This window comes from Nerophis ophidion, linkage group LG18 (genome assembly GCF_033978795.1).
Source record: "Nerophis ophidion isolate RoL-2023_Sa linkage group LG18, RoL_Noph_v1.0, whole genome shotgun sequence".
In the NCBI taxonomy this organism is placed as follows: domain Eukaryota; kingdom Metazoa; phylum Chordata; class Actinopteri; order Syngnathiformes; family Syngnathidae; genus Nerophis; species Nerophis ophidion.
In genome coordinates, this window is record NC_084628.1 from 8,014,573 (window position 1) to 8,031,425 (window position 16,853).

Sequence of the window (16,853 nt, forward strand, 5' to 3'; positions counted from 1 at the left end):
AGGAATCACTAATAAGCCGGAGTCTTTTGAACGCAGATTTCTTGCCGGGACATATGGTACAATACAATCGGCAAGATAGGCTGGAGCTAGACCGTGTAGTATTTTATACGTAATTAGTAAAACCTTAAAGTCACATCTTAAGTGCACAGGAAGCCAGTGCAGGTGAGCCAGTACAGGCGTAATATGATCAAACTTTCTTGTTCTTGTCAAAAGTCTAGCAGCCGCATTTTGTACCAACTGTAATTAGCATTCCAGCATGCTAACCTTTCAACTATTTTTGCTTCGTTAATTTTGCAGCTGTAACCCCTAAGAGTCATATAACTTGGTATTGTTGGGGTCCTCCAGGCATTAGAGGGGCTGTCACGCCAACTTTCTTCCGGGGGGAAGGTTTTTGGCGTGTCAGCTCCTGCTAAATGAATTGCACTGAGTGGAACTGATCACCACTCCAAGATGGCGGCTCCGCGTCTCGTCAGCGCCAGTAGGCAGTAGCGCTCCATGCTGCGTCTTTGATGTCTATGGTCCACATTGCTTGTTGATTTTTTTTATTTTATTTTATAAACCTTTATTTATAAATTTCAACATTTACAAACATTGGAGAAATAATAATAATCAAAATAAGTACAAAAACTGTACAAAACGGCGCCACGGGGTTGTAAACTCAATAAAGCAACTAAAATATAATGCAAAATATGTTGGGAACTCGCATGGCTGCAGTTGTGTGTCCCCGATGATGCAAGAATCCAGGAGAGTTGAGTGAAGGTAAGAAAATAATTTAATACTCATAAGAAACAGAAATAAACATTACGTAGTCTTGCATAGTAAATTCTCCAACATAGATTTTATCATCGAGCACTGAGGAGTGCTCGAGTGAAACATAGACATTAGTGTGATTGACAGCAGGTGTGAACCGCTGCCAATCAACGAAAACAGAAAAACAACAGTGCTCCGTGAATAAAACAGGAAATACAACAAAATAAGAGCACTGAACAGGAAGTAAATACAAAAACACGAAAAACTAACAGAAATGAAGTGACAGATTGTCACAAAATATATGTAAAAATATATAACAAAGTGCAAAGCCATAGGCTCACACAAGTTCAATAAATAATTTCAATTTGGAACACAGTATCATCGTTTTCATGCTTGTTCATTTACTATTCCGGTGTTTTTCAACCACTGTGCCGCGGCACACTAGTGTCCCGTGAGATATTGTTTGGTGTGCCGTGGGAAATTATGTGATTTCACCTAATTGGGTTAAAAATATTTTTTTTGCAAAACCAGTAATTATTCTCTGTGTTGTCAAGAGCTCGGTGCAGTAACTGTGTCATACACTTCCATTTCAGTAGGTGGCAGCAGGTAGTTAATTGCTTTGTGGATGTCGGGAACATCTGCGATGAGGTGGCGATTTGTCCAGGGTCTACCCCGCCTTCCGCCCGATTGTAGCTGAGAGACACGTTCCAGCGCCCCCCGCGATCCCAACGGGAATACGCGGTAGAAATGGATGGATGGATGTCGGGAACATGGTTTGTTTAGATCAGTGGTCCCCAACCACCGGGCCGCGGCTCGATACCGAAGAAGAAGAGGAAAATCAAACTCCACTGTACATGTACACGGCTCTCTTACACGGCTCATCTGGGCCAAAAGCAAAGAAACAACTACAAGGAGGAAAGAAGCACAGAATAAAAGTTGGTGATAAATTATAATTTTTTATTCATTTTTATAAAAAAAATTTTTTTTTTATAAAATCAACATAAAAAAACACAATATACACTTACACTTAGTGCACCAAAACAAAAACCTCCCTTTTTCATGACAAAAACGTCCCTTTTTCATGAAAAACAAAAAACAAAAAAAAAAGGAAAAAAAAAAAAAAGATCCCCCCCTCCTCCCCCGGGCCGCGGGACAAATTATTAAACTGACCGGTCCGCAGATACAAAAAGGTTGGGGACCACTGGTTTAGATAGATAGATAGATAGATAGATAGATAGATAGATAGATAGAAGGTACTTTATTGATTCCTTCAGGAGATTTCCCTCAGAAAAAAAAAAAAAATCACATTTCAATATGCAGACGACAGCAGGAGGCAGTGTGCAGGTAAAACGTTATCTAATGCTTAAACCAAAGAATAAACAAAAGGCATTAAAGCTTAGGAATGGCTTTGCAAGACGAAACTAAAACTGAACTTAATGTTAACAAAAACAGAATGCTGGACGACAGCAAAGATTTATAGCACGAGGAGCAGACGGCGTCCACAAAGTACATCCGTACATGACATGACAATCAACAACAAAATAGGAGCACGAGACAAGAACTAAAACACTACGCACAGGAAAACAGCAAACAACTCCAAATAAGTCAGGGCGTCATATGACAGGTGGTGACAGTACACCTACTTTGAGACAAGAGCTATACTAGTGGTGTGCCTCCGGATTTTTTCAATGAAAAAAATGCGCCTTGGGTTAAAAAGGATGAAAACCACTGTAATATTCGCTGTACAGGAAATTGCGTCACGTCAACTTCCGCTTTCGTTTCGTGTGCAGACTGCTAGCAAACTATTGAACCTGCTGAAGTTTTGCCATGGTTTACAAATAAGACGTTGGAGTTGTTTTAGGTGAACAAACTCCCAAAAAACATAGCATATACTGGGCGTTGTCCCTATAATTCAAGTCAAGTCTTTGAAAGACTGAGGATGGTGGCGAACATGTCGAACATTACAGCGGTTTGTTACCCAGAGGACGGGTAAGTCTTGTTTTGTTACATTTTCGGTGGCTCACCTATAAACTTCATATCGTGTGGAAGCCATCATCTATCTTTTTGTTACTACAGTGTCGGATTAATTGACATTAATGAAGCCATACAGTGGCTCAGGTTAAATCATAAATCTCTGCATTAATCCCTTCGTTCTACTCCTAACCAACATTTTAAAGGCCTACTGAAATGAGATGTTCTTATTTAAACGGGGATAGCAGGTCCATTCTATGTGTCATACTTGATCATTTCGCGATATTGCCATATTTTTGCTGAAAGGATATAGTAGAGAACATCGAGGATAAAGTTAGCAACTTTTGGTCGCTAATAAAAAAAGCCTTGCCTGTACCGGAAGTAGCAGACGTTTTGCGCGTGACGTCACTGATTGTAGAGCTCCTCACATCCTCAAATTGTTGACAATCATGGCCACCAGCAGCGAGAGCGAGTCGACCGAGAAAGCGACGATTTCCCCATTAATTTGAGCGAGGGTGAAATATTTGTGGATGATGATAGTGACAGTGAAGGACTAGAAGAAAAGAAAAAAAAGACGAATGCAGGAGCGATTCAGATATTATTAGACACATTTACTAGGATAATTCTGGAAAATCCCTTCTCTGCTTATTATGTTACTAGTGTTGTAGTGAGATTATATAGTCAAACCTGAAAGTTGGAGAGGTGTGGTGACCGCCAGTGTTTCTGAGGGAAGCCACGGAGGAACCAAGAAAGTCGCAGCTGCCTCTTTGACAGCTGCAGGAGGAACGACACAAGCTCCGCTCATGTTTCAATCAATCAATCAATCAATGTTTACTTATACAGCCCTAAATCACTAGTGTCTCAAAGGGCTGCACAAACCACTACGACATCCTCGGTAGGCCCACATAAGGGCAAGGAAAACTCACACCCAGTGGGACGTCGGTGACAATGATGACTATGAGAACCTTGGAGAGGAGGAAAGCAATGGATGTCGAGCGGGTCTAACATGATACTGTGAAAGTTCAATCTATAATGGATCCAACACAGTCGCGAGAGTCCAGTCCAAAGCGGATCCAACACAGCAGCGAGAGTCCCGTTCACAGCGGAGCCAGCAGGAAACCATCCCAAGCGGAGGCGGATCAGCAGCGCAGAGATGTCCCCAGCCGATACACAGGCAAGCAGTACATGGCCACCGGATCGGACCGGACCCCCTCCACAAGGGAGAGTGGGACATAGAAGAAAAAGAAAAGAAACGGCAGATACACTGGTGTAAAAAGGGAGTCTATTTAAAGGCTAGAGTATACAAATGAGTTTTAAGGTGAGACTTAAATGCTTCTACTGAGGTGGCATCTCGAACTGTTACCGGGAGGGCATTCCAGAGTACTGGAGCCCGAACGGAAAACGCTCTATAGCCCGCAGACTTTTTTTGGGCTTTGGGAATCACTAATAAGCCGGAGTCCTTTGAACGCAGATTTCTTGCCGGGACATATGGTACAATACAATCGGCAAGATAGGATGGAGCTAGACCGTGTAGTATTTTATACGTAAGTAGTAAAACCTTAAAGTCACATCTGAAGTGCACAGGAAGCCAGTGCAGGTGAGCCAGTACAGGCGTAATGTGATCAAACTTTCTTGTTCTTGTCAAAAGTCTAGCAGCCGCATTTTGTACCAACTGTAATCTTTTAATGCGAGACATGGGGAGACCCGAAAATAATACGTTACAGTAGTCGAGACGAGACGTAACAAACGCATGGATAATGATCTCAGCGTCTTTAGTGGACAAAATGGAGCGAATTTTAGCGATATTACGGAGATGAAAGAAGGCCGTTTTAGTAACGCTTTTAATGTGTGCCTCAAAGGAGAGAGTTGGGTCAAAGATAATACCCAGATTCTTTACCGTGTCGCCTTGTTTAATTGTTTGGTTGTCAAATGTTAGAGTTGTATTATTAAATAGAGGTCGGTGTCTAGCAGGACCGATAATCAGCATTTCCGTTTTTTTGGCGTTGAGTTGCAAAAAGTTAGCGGACATTCATTGTTTCATTTCATTAAGACACGCCTCCAGCTGACTACAATCCGGCGTGTTGGTCAGCTTTAGGGGCATGTAGAGTTGGGTGTCATCAGCATAACAGTGAAAGCTAACACCGTATTTGCGTATGATGTCACCTAGCGGCAGCATGTAGATGCTGAAGAGTGCAGGGCCAAGGACCGAACCCTGGGGAACTCCACACGTTACCTTAACATAGTCCGAGGTCACATTGTTATGGGAGACACACTGCATCCTATCAGTAAGATAAGAGTAAAACCAAGACAGGGCTAAGTCTGACATACCAATTCGTGTTTTGATACGTTCTAATAAAATATTATGATCGACGGTATCGAAAGCAGCACTAAGATCGAGGAGCAGCAACATAGATGACGCATCAGAATCCATCGTTAGCAATAGATCATTAGTCATTTTTGCGAGGGCTGTCTCCGTGGAGTGATTTGCCCTGAAACCGGATTGAAAGGTTTCACATAGATTGTTAGACGCTAAGTGTTCATTTAACTGCTCCGCAACAATTTTTTCGAGGATTTTTGAAATAAAGGTAAGAGCCGACTTCTTACCACAATTTTCTCACTGAAACCTGCCGGTTGACATGTGGTAGGAAACCATGTTCGCTTGACCGCTCTGTTCCATATTAAATGTTCACAACAAACAAATAAACACCGGCCGTGTTTGTGTTGCTACCGCTGGCCGCAATACACCGTTTTCCACCAACATCTTTCTTCTTTGTAGTCTCCATTATTAATTGAACAAATTGCAAAAGATTCAGCAACACAGAAGTCCAGAATACTGTGTAATTATGCAATAAAAACAGACTACTTTTAGCCGTGATCGGTGCTGGGAGAACATGTCCGCTACCACCGGTGACGTCATGCGCACACGTCATCATTCCGCGACATTTTCAACAGGATACCTCGCGGGAAATTTAAAATTGTAATTTAGTAAACTAAAAAGGCTGTATTGGCATGTGTTGCAATGTTAATATTTCATCATTGATATATAAACTATCAGACTGCGTGGTCGGTAGTAGTGGGTTTCAGTAGGCCTTTAAATCATAAATCTCTGCATTAGTCCCTTCATTCTACTCCTAGCCAACATTTTAATGACTCTTCCTCACAATCAATTGTTTAATAAACCGAGCTATGAAAACAGTAGAAGCATTTTCGACATAAATGAAAAGTTCAAAACATATTTCTATTACATATGTGTTTTTTACTCACTTTTTGTCTTATGGATATATGTCTTTCTCCTTCAGCATGACTTACAATTAGTAATTGATTGATTGATTGATACTTTTATTAGTAGATTGCACAGTACAGTACATATTCCGTACAATTGACCACTAAATTGTAACACCCCAATAAGTTTTTCAACTTGTTTAAGTCGGGGTCCACGTTAATCAATTCATGGTACAAATATATACTATCAACATAATACAGTCATCACACAAGTTAATCATCATAGTATATACATTGGATTATTTACATTATTTACAATCCGGGGGGTGGGATGAGGAGCTTTGGTTGATATCAGAACTTCAGTCATCAACAATTGCATCAACAGAGAAATGTGGACATTGAAACAGTGTAGGTCTTATTTAGTAGGATATGTACAGCCAGCAGAGAACATAGTGAGTTCACATAGCATAAGAACAAGTATATACATTAGAAATACATTTGAGTTGTTTATAATCCGGGGAGATGGGATGTGAATGGAGGAGGGTATTAGTAAAGTGTTGAAGTTGCCTGGAGGTGTTGTTTTAGAGCGGTTTTGAAGGAATATAGAGATGCACTTACTTTTACACCTGTTGGGAGTGCATTCCACATTGATGTGGCATAGAAAGAGAATGAGTTAAGACCTTTGTTAGATCGAAATTTGGGTTTAACGTGGTTTGTGGAGCTCCCCCTGGTGTTGTGGTTATGGCGGTCATTTACGTTAAGGAAGTAGTTGGACATGTACTTCGGTATCAAGGAGGTGTAGCGGATTTTATAGACTAGGCTCAGTGCAAGTTGTTTTACTCTGTCCTCCACCCTGAGCCAGCCCACTTTGGAGAAGTGGGTTGGATTGAGGTGTGATCTGGGGTGGAGGTCTAAAAGTAACCGGATTAGCTTATTCTGGGATGTTTGGAGTCTAGATTTGAGGGTTTTGGAGGTGCTGGGGTACCAGGAGGTGCAAGCGTGATCGAAGAAGGGTTGAATGAGAGTTCCCGCTAGAATCCTCAAGGTGCTTTTGTTGACCAGAGAGGAGATTCTGTAGAGGAATCTCGTTCTTGCGCTCATGCGTCATGGCCAATGGAAAATGACATATTTCGCCGACAGCGACAAATAGACTGTAATCCAATATGGAGGAATAATGTAAACATTGTACTAGGGTTGGGAAATATGGCCTTTTATTAATATCTCGATATTTTTAGGCCATGTTACGATACACAATATATATAGGGATATTTTGCCTTAGCCTTGAATGAACACTTGATGCATATAATCGCAGCAATATGATGATTCTATGTGTCTACATTAAGAAAATTCTTCTTCATACTGCATTAATATATGCTCATTTTAAACTTTCATGCAGAGAGGAAAATCCGAACTAAGTCAATTGACCAAAACTTTATTTATTAAACAGTTATTAAGGCAGTGGCACAAACATTCATGTCATTTCAAAACAGAAAGTGCAAGATTGTCAGAGACATTTTAAAACAAGCTATGAGTGCACTTTTGTGCATGATGTCACTAAGATGACATGTCAAAAGAACACTAAATTAAAGTGCACATTTTGTACAGAATGCCACTACAATAGTTTAAAACAAATAAAGTGCACTTTTGTGCATGATGTCACACAAGATATTTCAATAATTTATTTCAGCTAATTTTGTTTGTTTAAACCTGAAAATCATGTATTTTGATATTTGGCCCCATCTTAGAATTTAACTTATCCTATATTATCATGATAGCATTTTATGCTAGCATTTAAGCTAATTTTGTATGTTTAAACCTAAAAATCATGGAGTTTGATACTTGGCACTGTCTTAGATGTATGCTAGGTCATTTTATGTTAGCATGCTACCATTGTATGCCAGCATTTCAGCTAATTTGTTTGAACCGGAAAATACTTACCCCCATCTTAGAAGTATGCTAACTTATTCTATGTTAGCATTTCAGCTAACGTTGTACGTTTGAACCTAGAAATCATGGATTTTGATACTTGGTGCTGTCTTAGATGTATGCTAACGCATATTATGTTAGCATACTACCACTGTATGCTAGCATTTCAGCTAATTTTGTTTGTTTAAACCTGAAAATCATGGATTTAGATACTTGGCGCCATCTTAGAATTTAACTTATCCAATGGTAACATGACAGCATTTTATGCTAGCATTTAAGCTAATTTTGTATGTTTAAACCTAAAAATCATGGATTTTGATACTTGGCACTATCTTAGATGTATGCTAGGTCATTTTATGTTAGCATGCTACCATTGTATGCCAGCATTTCAGCTCATTTTGTTTGTTTGAACCGGAAAATACTTGCCCCCGTCTTAGAAGTATGCTAACTTATCCTATGTTAGCATTTCAGCTAAAGTTGTATGTTTAAACCTAGAAATCATGGATTTTGATACTTGGTGCTGTCTTAGATGTATGCTAACGCATATTATGTTAGCATACTACCACTGTATGCTAGCATTTCAGCTAATTTTGTTTGTTTAAACCTGAAAATCATGGATTTTGATACTTGGCCCCATCTTAGAATTTAACTTATCCTATGGTAACATGACTGCATTTTATGCTAGCCTTTAAGCTAATTTTGTATGCTTGAACCTAAATGTAATGGATTTTGATACTAAACCACTGTTTATGGGGGACGGCGTGGCGAAGTTTGTAGAGTGGCTGTGCCAGCAATCTGAGGGCTACTGGTTCAATTCCCACCTTTTACCATCCTAGTCACGTTTGTTGTGTCCTTGGGGAAGACACTTCACCCTTGCTCCTGATGGGTCCTGGTGAGCGCCTTGCATGGCGGCTCATGCCGTCAGTGTGTGAATGGGCGAATGTGGAAATACTGTCAAAGCGCTTTAGGCTCCTTAAAAAGGGGTAAAAAAGCGCTATACAAGTACAACCCATTAATAATTGTCAAATAAAAATGAGCTGCATAATAGGAAATCAAATAATGTAAATCCTTCGCTATGTGGTAGGTTCCTGCGGACGTTATCTCCTTCTGTTGTTGACTATTTATTTCATGCAGTGTTGATGTGGAAATGGTTGCTAGGGCATTTTGTTGGTGTTGCACCGGCTGGAGATGTTGACATGTGGAGTTTCAAGCACTCTTCGTTCTCTAGCGGGTGACTTTTCAAATGATGCTACAAATTAGCAGTAATGCTACTTTTTGTAGCAATGCTTTTGCCGCATACTTGACATATTACCGTTGTCTGTTCAACATTTACCCGCTTGAAGCCAAACCACCGCCAGACAATGGAGCCCGTGCTGTTTTTCCTGGGAATTAATTCTTCCTTCATTTGTTACCAGATTGGCACCTTCTTTCCCCCGTATTACCACTCGCACCGCACCGCTAGCACCACAGCTAACTTTACCCATGCCGCTGCGTCTCTGCTTGGCGAGAGGGTATGACACTACACGCGCGACAGTATGTGACATATGTAAGAAGTTGCGCTTGTTTTACGTCTCTGTGAGAAGTAGAGACAAGAAAGAGAGAGAAATGCCTGTAGTGTAATGACGGCAGCTAAAAGCAACTGCGTGAGAAGGTATATCACGATATAGTCATTTTCTATATCGCACAGAGACAAACCTGTGATATATCGAGTATATTCGATATATCGCCCAGCCTTACATTGTAGCCCCATTTTTTTTTCTACATTTTACCCTAACCCGGTGGTCAGCAACGCATGGCTCTTTAGTGCCGTCCTAGTGGCTCCCTGGAGCTTTTTCAAAAATGTATGAACATGAAAAAAAGATAAGGGGGAAAAAAAAAGTTTTCTTTTAATATGGTTTCTGAAGAAGGACAAACATGACTAAAACCTTCCTAATCGTTTGAAACCCCACTGTTTATATTAAACATGCTTCACCGATGAGAGTATTTGGCGCGCGCCATTTTGTCCTACTAATTTTGGAAGTCCTTGAACGCACCGTAGTTTGTTTGATGAGGAAGTGCTATGTCCCTTAGCGGCGGCTCCAAAGTAATGTCCAACATGGCACCCTGTTGTCACGTGAAGACATTTTCACCAATCATTTTGTAGATTGAAACCGAGTTGTCTGTACTCTCTCTATAGATGGCTCTGTATCAAACACACAGAATAAGTCTGGAGCTAAAATCATGGAGGAGTTTCTTAAACCCAACAATCAGACTAAAGTGGTAAAGCTATATTTTTATTTGCACTTACATTTTATTGACATTTAAGTTATGAAATATTAATTCATTCAATTATTCAAATACTCATTATTAATTTACTTTAGCACAAAATAAATGTAGGCACATATTTTTTTGTCAGTTGCTTACAGTGGGGCAAAAAAGTATTTAGTCAGCCACCGATTGTGCAAGTTCTCCCACTTAAAATGATGACAGAGGTCTGTAATTTCCATCATAGGTACACTTCAACTGTGAGAGACAGAATGTGAAAAAAAAATCCAGGAATTCACATTGTAGGAATTTTAAAGAATTTATTTGTAAATTATGGTGGAAAATAAGTATTTGGTCAACCATTCAAAGCTCTCACTGATGGAAGGAGGTTTTGGCTCAAAATCTCACGATACATGGCCCCATTCATTCTTTCCTTAACACGGATCAATCGTCCTGTCCCTTTAGCATAAAAACAGCCCCAAAGCGTGATGTTTCCACCCCCATGCTTCACAGTAGGTTTGGTGTTCTTGGGATGCAACTCAGTATTCTTCTTCCTCCAAACACGACGAATTGAGTTTATACCAAATAGTTATATTGTGGTTTCATCTGACCACATGACATTCTCCCAATCCTCTGCTGTATCATCCATGTATCCATTTTGGTATAAACTCAACTCGTTGTGTTTGGAGAAAGAAGAATACTGAGTTGCATCCCAAGAACACCAAACCTACTGTGAAGCATGGGGGTGGAAACATCATGCTTTGGGGCTGTTTTTTTGCTAAGGGGACAGAACGATTGATCCGTGTTAAGGAAAGAATGAATGGGGCCATGTATCGTGAGATTTTGAGCCAAAACCTCCTTCCATCAGTGAGAGCTTTGAATGGTTGACCAAATACTCATTTTCCACCATAATTTACAAATAAATTCTTTAAAATTACTACAATGTGAATTCTTGGATTTTTGTTTCACATTCTGTCTCTCACAGTTGAAGTGTACCTATGATGGAAATTACAGACCTCTGTCATCATTTTAAGTGGGAGAACTTGCACAATCGGTGGCTGACTAAATACTTTTTTGCCCCACTGTATTAGTCCCTTTTTATGCTGTATATTTGGTTAGTACTTATTTTTTTTAATCAGTCTGACCCAAACCTAATGTTTGTGTTAAATAATATTTTTTTGCGATTAACACATGGTTTTATATCTTTTGACCATGTTGATAACAGTAAGTAGTTCAGCTAAATTATTGAATACAATTCATATCAAAAGTAAGACTACGAATTAAGTGTTAATATTTGAGTAGGTCCCGGGCCTCTCTTTTGGGAAAAAGTTAGGTTTGAGATCGAAATGGTTAAGAACCCCCGGTTTACATAATCTGATGCAATCACACGTATGCGTTCGACAGCTTTACAGGACAACACGTCACACTGTCAAGACTTCGCAGCCTTACGTTTTTGCATGTCCTGGCTTACTGTCCCATCCTTTTACAGTACATCAGCAGGCAATACAAGGTGGAACTAATCTTAAAGGAGCAATCCGTGCAAGCCGGGTACATTTAGAGTGGTGGACCGATAAGCAGCGCTTGTAGCTCTCTTAGCATGAGCAAATTCCATCTCTGCTATCAAGTTAACAATATAGTTAGCATGACCAGATTCTATACAAAAAGTACTGAGGACAGCCGTTTAGTGCCCTATTGTTTGGCTAAACTTCCCATAGGTGTGAAGTGGAAACACGGACTATTAAGACTCTCGTTGACTTTAATTGGACTTTTATTGTTTGCTAGAACTTTATCTGGCTCTATGATGGGATGCCATTCGAACGCCTCCCTAGGGAGGTGTTTAGGGCACGTCCAACCGGTAGGAGGCCACGGGGAAGACCCAGGACACGTTGGGAAGACTATGTCTCCCGGCTGGCCTGGGAACGCCTCTGGATCCCCCGGGAAGAGCTAGACGAAGTGGCTGGGGAAAGGGAAGTCTGGGTTTCCCTGCTTAGGCTGTTGCCCCCGCGACCCGACCTCGGATAAGCGGAAGAAGATGGATGGATGGATATGATGAGTTATTTCTATGCTATATTTAATTTAAAGAAAAATCAGACCAAGTCACCACTTTGTTCAGTCTTAAAAAAACTGACACAGTATTTGAAAACCATGAACATTTTCGCCTAAAACCTGAAAGTATGAAAACCCAGGTATCACTGTAAACCTAACCAATTACCCTTACCTTCGTCAATTAAAATTGTGCTTCTGTGTCTGGTTTCCTGTTTCATTGATAACACTCAAAGAGGATGCCATAGAGCAGACATGGGCAGTTATTTTGACTCGGGGGCCTAATTTAGAGGGAAAAAAAATATGTCTATTTTTAGAAAATATCTATTTTTAGGAATACTAATACAAAACCTCACAATAAAGTCAGATTTGATGCCAAAAATGTTATGACAGACCGCCTTAAAAACGGAATAGTATTTTTATTTTTTCTTTGAACAATAAAACCCTGAATATTGAGAACATATGAACATCACATCCCCTCTTAATCGACATATTTTACAATCAAGCCAAATGCAAAAAACACAGTGAAATATGAATGTGAAGGGTAAAAAAACCCAACATCTACAATCTGATATATGTGATATATCACTAAGCTTTAGAAGTTTCTTGTAAAAATCTCCTTCCACGTCTGTCCCGGACACCCACATTTCAGGCTGGCCGCTCTGGAAACGCTCTGTGGAAACGCTCCCTACCCACACTGCTTGGTACCTCGTCTGACCTGCTGTGATGTAGATTACTATAATAACTAGTAGGGTTGTTTGGTATGCGGGTATTAGTATAGTACCGCGATACTAATGAATCATATTCGGTATCATAGCGCCTCTGAAAAGTACCGGTCCGCAGCACCTTAAGATTTAAAAAAAAAATAAAGCCAATAATGCAGTTTTTTCTGGTCCCATTTGTTTAGAAAATAATCAAAGTATCAAAATAATATCGTTATCAGGACAACACTAGTCAGAGAAATATCATGCAAAAGAGCAGATTCCAATCCTTGAAATATGCTGTGTAGTTCGAGACTTACGGTCATTAGAAAACATGACTGCACATCATAATGGCAGCTACACTTTCCATCTTAAAGATCTAAAAAAAATCTTTGGGAATGTCCGGCGGGCCAAATTGAAAAGCTTAACGGGCCGCATGTGGCCCCCGGGGCCTTAATTTGCCCAGGTCTGCCATAGAGTGTAAAAGCCAAATGTGTGTTTTCTTCGCTCACTCACACCACTAAGTGTGTTTTGCAGTTTGAAAGCTGAAGTCGTTTTGTTGTTTCGGTATGCAGATGCACACTTTTAGTGGGTTCATTCACGCTGCATGTTGAGTTATGTTAAAAGTTAAAGTACACACACTTAAGTGTGACGAAATTATTCTCTGCATTTGAGCCATCACCCTTATGTGACTCATCTCACTGCATTGTATCTCTCCTGTCTCACAGAGATCAAGACGCCCCTTCGCCGGGAAACAAAGGTAAACATTAACTTATGCATGCCTGCCATCACGCCTTCAGGACTTTACCCAGTAGATGCAGGAGCGTGTTTTGCTGCCCAGCTTTTTAACATTACATGCATTCACGAATATAGTCTCACCCAAAATACGCTTAATTGGCGTGTATGTGACATTTTTAGTGTTTATATTGTTTTCATGTTTTGTTACTTTTAGGGATTTGCGATATGGCTTAAAACCATTTCAAAATAGGTTATAAAGTAAGGGGGCACAAAAAAATCGATTTACATCCAAATCGCGATTCTAATTCACCCTGATTCTAAGTTAATTCATATATATATATATATATATGTATATATATATATATATATATATATATATATTGGGGCTGGGCGATATGGCCTTTTTTTAATATCTCGATATTTTCAGGCCATATCGCGATACTCAATATATATCTCGATATTTGGCCTTAGCCTTGAATGAACACTTGATGCATATAATCACAGCAGTATAATGATTCTATGAGTATACATTAAAACCTTCTTCATACTGCATTAATATATGCTCATTTTAAACGTTCATGCAGAGAAGGAAATCACAATTAAGTCAATTGACCAAAACTGTATTTATTAGGGATGTCCCGATACAACTTTTTCACTTCCGATACGATACCGATATTGTAGCCTTGAGTATTTGCCGATACCGATATCAATACGATACGATATAGGCACGAATCATACATATATTTATTCCTTATTTTGTTTTGTAGAATGTTAGAAAAGGCTTGATAAAGTGATGTTACTGTTACCGATGTTGTAGTGTTAAAACAGAAAACAATAGTCAGCAAGAGTAGGTATAGGAAAAACTGACCCATTTATTATTAACCAATTGGTTACATAAATTTTAACCTTCAACATAAGAGTATTACCTCAACAAATCCAAATAAAACAAAATGTTATATTTAAATTGCAAAATAACCACTAATACCGACATAATTATACGATTGAAAATAATAAATTAAAAATAAATTAGAAGACCCTGAAAAATAACCTAAATAAATCCAATAAAAAAAACAAAAAACGTTTTAAAGTGCAAACAATTCAAGTTCACTTCAGTTATTTTTTTACTGTCAGCATATGTTGGAAACAACTGTGGGCAGGGACAAAAACAACACAATATTGTCCACTGTCCAACTGCTCTAAATTAAGAGTTCACAGCTCCAGTTTCACTGACTGACTATGCCCAAAACAATGTAGTAATTACTCTTAGTCTTCACTGAAGAATAGTGTAAACACAATAAACATATCACTCTAATAACAAGAGCATAAAAAAAATAATAATCAGTCAGTGCTGACTACCCTTACTACTCCTCCTCCTCCTTCTCCACTTTCTGCAGTCCGAGCATAATGTGGAGATTTTTTTTTAAGAAGATAAGCATTTCGGCATGCTGTGAGTTAAAATACTTCCACACAGCCGACATCACTACACTTTGCTGAGCACACGCGTTGTCGTTGTTGTGATCACGTGGGCTGTGCATGCTGGATCAGAGACGCTCTTCTTCCGCGGCCGCCACCAACGTTAATGAAGGGGCATTGCCGCCACCTACTGTGTTGGAGTGTGATCAAACCAGTCACCTATTATAGAAGTGCTGCAGCGGCAAATGGACAGCTTATATCGGAGCGCTTATATCGGAGTTTTTAGATTCAGTCCGATAAAATCCGATATTCACTTTTTTGGCTAATATCGGACCGATTTCCGATATCAATATCGGATCGGGACATCCCTAGTATTTATTAAACAGTTGTTAAGCAGTGGCACAAACGTTCATGTCATTTCCAAAACAGAAAGTGCAAGATTGTCAGATAGATTTTAAGTGTCAAATAAAAATGAGCTGCCTAATAGGAAATCAAATAGTATTTGTTCTTCGCTATGTGGTGGGTTACTACGGACGTTATTAAATTCTGTTGTTGACTAGTTTTTTCATACGGTGTTGATGTGGAAATGTTTGCCTCGGCATTTTGATGGTGTGGGCGTGTGGCACCGAACGGAGATGTTGAAATGCGGAGTAAGCACTCTTCATTCTCTAGCAGGCGACTTTTCAAATGATGCTATATATTAGCAGTAATTCTACATTTGATAGCAACCCTTTTGGCCCACACTTGACAAATAACGGTTGTCTATTCGACATATTCCCACTTGAAGCCAAACCACCGCCAGACGATGGACCCTCTACTGTTTTTCCTGAGAATTAATTCTTCCTTCATTCGCACCTTCTTTCTCTCCTATCACCACTCGCATGGCTCTTCTAGCATCACAGCTAACATTCCCCATTCCGCTAGCTCTCCGTTCCGCGAGAGCATATACGTATGTGGGGCATGATGTGACAGTATTTGACGTATCTAAGAAGGTGCGCTTGTCTGTGAGAAGAAGAGACAGGAAAGAGCGAGAAGAGCCTGTAATGTAATGCCCGCAGCTAAAAGCAACTACGTGAGATTGTATCACGATATAGTCATTTTCTATATCGCACAGAGACAAACCCGCGATATATCGTATATATCGCCCAGCCCTTTTTCTATATATTTATATATATATATATATATATATATATATATATGGCTTCACGGTGTCAGAGGGGTTAGTGCGTCTGCCTCACAATACGAAGGTCCTGCAGTCCTGGGTTCAAATCCAGGCTCGGGATCTTTCTGTGTCGAGTTTGCATGTTCTCCCCGTGAATGCGTGGGTTCCCTCCGGGTACTCCGGCTTCCTCCCACTTCCAAAGACTTGCACCTGGGGATAGGTTGATTGGCAACACTAAATTGGCCCTAGTGTGTGAATGTGAGTGTGAATGTTGTCTGTCTATCTGTGTTGGCCCTGCGATGAGGGGGCGACTTGTCCAGGGTGTACCCCGCCTTCCGCCCGATTGTAGCTGAGATAGGCGCCAGCGCCCCCCGCGACCCCAAAAGGGAATAAGCGGTAGAAAATGGATGGAAATGGAGATATATATATATATATACATATATATATATATATATATATATATATATGTATATATATATATATATGTATGTATGTATGTGTATATATATATATATATATATATATATACACACACACATATATATATATATATATATATATATATATATATATATATATATATATATATATATGTGTGTGTATAAATTCACACCCCAAATGGTCCTAATTTGACTGCTGACATATGCGGTTACATATTGCGTCATATCTGGTTGTATTTTGTC

General features: G+C 39.7%; 1 protein-coding gene across 4 annotated transcripts in view; it reads left to right on the forward strand.

The window, feature by feature from the left end:
* Positions 1-2,502: 2,502 nt before the first annotated feature.
* The window catches only part of si:dkeyp-97b10.3 (uncharacterized), a 36,144-nt gene continuing 21,793 nt past the window's right edge, over positions 2,503-16,853 (forward strand). For 2 of the 4 annotated variants that reach the window (XM_061878660.1, XM_061878662.1), the window contains exons 1-2: positions 2,503-2,739; positions 13,586-13,617. In XM_061878660.1, coding sequence (XP_061734644.1) covers positions 2,690-2,739; positions 13,586-13,617 — 82 coding nt within the window. In that variant the 5' untranslated portion in view covers positions 2,503-2,689. The remainder of the gene's footprint in view (positions 2,740-13,585; positions 13,618-16,853) is intronic. The other 2 variants (XM_061878664.1, XM_061878663.1) reach the window with 2 other exon arrangements.